Source organism: Mercurialis annua, linkage group LG8 (assembly GCF_937616625.2).
Source record: "Mercurialis annua linkage group LG8, ddMerAnnu1.2, whole genome shotgun sequence".
In the NCBI taxonomy this organism is placed as follows: domain Eukaryota; kingdom Viridiplantae; phylum Streptophyta; class Magnoliopsida; order Malpighiales; family Euphorbiaceae; genus Mercurialis; species Mercurialis annua.
In genome coordinates, this window is record NC_065577.1 from 33,120,650 (window position 1) to 33,122,985 (window position 2,336).

Genomic DNA, 2,336 nt, shown 5'->3' on the forward strand with positions numbered 1-2,336 from the left:
TGATTAAATGTTGGAAATGTATTATTTGCTTATGTTATTGCTGTTTCTTTTTCAATATTGGTTGTTATACACATTGAAATGTATTATTTTCCTTTTTAAATATAGCTTTTTTTGGGTAGTTGGCTGTGTTTGTCAGTAAACACACTGATTATCATATTGAACTTATTAATCAACAACGGACCCTCGTATGGAACTTATAAATCAACCATGGACCTTAAAATTTTCTTTATTGATCAACCTCAGACCTAATACTCTTATTTAGTAATCAACCGTACACCTTATACTCTTATTTAGTAATCAACTGTAGACCTTAAATTTTTGTTAAATAATCAACAATAGCCCATAAATTAATAATTTAGCAAACATCTATAAATTTAATAAATAAGTAACAAGTCGATTTTTAATACCAATTTTTATTCAAATTAAAAGTTCATATAAAATCTCTTCTCTAGTAGCTATAATTAACGATAAAATTATTATCAAAGGACAATAATTAATCAACAAAAAAAATACTATCTGAATCCATAGACAAACACCACAATTTTTTGAAAATACAGGTAGAAAAAGTTAATACATAAACAAGCTGAAATTAATGGATTAGGCTAGAGACATAAAGAAGATCTTAAGCAAACTTAAGGGCATCATCCTCGTCATTAAAGATCATCGTTTGAACCAAGCTCCCATGAAGGACGTACACAAATCTCCATCTTTATCAAACCATTAGCAAAACATTCATGTTCACTATCAAGAAGAAACCCTGTTAAAGAACGGTAATAGATATCGGTGTGTTGAATGTTCTTGGTAGAAGAATGAAACTTGTGACTGGATGAATCATTAAATTTCACTTCAATATCATAAGGGCACCATCCATTTGGTAATGTTCCAAGACAACACAACGTTATGATATTCCCATAACAACTCAATGTGTTGTTCTTATAAAACACAATATCTGATTTTTTCTTTTGAAGAATAAAAAACTTATCATTCAACTTAAGAGAAACAACAGATTTACGGCCAAAATAAAATGGTGTAACCGAATCTTTATGCATCACTTTACAGTGAGCATAAATCATTTCAGATGAGCCGTTGCCATTGCAGTCAAAAAGCGGGCATGAACACGTTATAAACAAACAATTCTTTTCGTGCTTTATCTTTCCATCGAAACTGAAAATTTTTTTGCATCCATAAATTTTGTTTTGGCAAAAAAACTTTTAAAGACTCAATAACTGCTTCCATTGTTTGGTTCTGCATTAAACCAATAGGCAAAAGTGCAAGAATGACATTTTCCAATTTTGACAAAGCACGTGTTGCAAGTTGTATGTTCATTCTCACACTGAATAAAATCAAAAATTATATAATTAAGTATGACCTAATTAAAAGTTACAAATATGAAAACATATAAAAATACATGAGAAAAATATGAAGAGAAACCTAAATAATGGGAAGGGTTAAAGGTTCGCAGCAGACGGGGGAATTAATAAGTTCAAGATCAAATGAAGAGATAATATTATCAGACATTTTCGCGTTACTTTAAATATGAATCATGAGTAGACTCTAATATCTATAAGCAAAAGCATTGTGTTGTGATTACATATGTAAATAAGTCGGAGAAGTGTCTGTTTAAATTCTTCATATAAGCATTGAATTTCTTTCCAAGTGAAGTGAACTAGTGGATGTATTTAATGAAAGTTTAATCAAAGGGTACATTAATTCTTGAATTTTTCCGATTCCAAGGATTTTATTTAATTACTTGCCGCACTAATATTAGATGAACTATAGGGAGATGAAAAAGTTATTACCCAAAATGGTAACAAACTTTTATACCTTGAAAAACTCATTTTTATAAAATAAATACTTGAAAAACATATTTAAATATTTTATAAATATAGAAATGGCTATAAACTATTAATTTTGACAATTGTTAATGCACTATTATATTTCTCAATCATCATTTAATGTTTTTAGTTGTTTTAGGAAGTCTCATTTATTAACAATTAGGAATTATAATAGGAAAATTATAATATTTTAATTATAATAACTATACTTAATATGTGTGTTTTTAATAATTGGACTATTATTTTGGGACGAAGATAGAATTTTATTTTTAAAGTAAACTGTAGTTCCTCTAAATTTTTAATAAAAATTACTTCTTTCGTTATGTTTTCAGTATTGGTTGTTATTGAAATGTATTAAGATATTGCTTTTGTTGGGTAGTTGGTTGTGTGTGTTAGTAAACACACTGGTTGTTCCCTCTTATTCAACTTATTAATCAACTGTGAACCCTCATATTGAACTTATTAATCAACCGTGTACCCTAAAGTTTACTATATTAATCA

The 2,336-nt window shown here is 28.1% G+C and overlaps 1 protein-coding gene across 1 annotated transcript; it reads right to left on the bottom strand.

Moving 5' to 3' along the window:
* Positions 1-653: 653 nt before the first annotated feature.
* Positions 654-1,838, bottom strand: LOC126661929 (E3 ubiquitin-protein ligase SINA-like 10). The gene is made up of 3 exons (XM_050355811.1): positions 1,825-1,838; positions 1,220-1,333; positions 654-1,164 (listed from the first exon to the last, which is right to left on the bottom strand). The coding sequence occupies exons 1-3, from the start codon at positions 1,836-1,838 to the stop codon at positions 654-656; spliced, it is 639 nt and encodes a 212-aa protein (XP_050211768.1).
* Positions 1,839-2,336: the final 498 nt, after the last annotated feature.

Excerpts from the sequence above, each read along its gene's own strand:
- LOC126661929 (XM_050355811.1), bottom strand. Across the intron at positions 1,165-1,219 it reads ACAATGGAAGCAGTTATTGA|TTTCGATGGAAAGATAAAGC; the intron begins GTCTTTAAAAGT and ends AAAAATTTTCAG.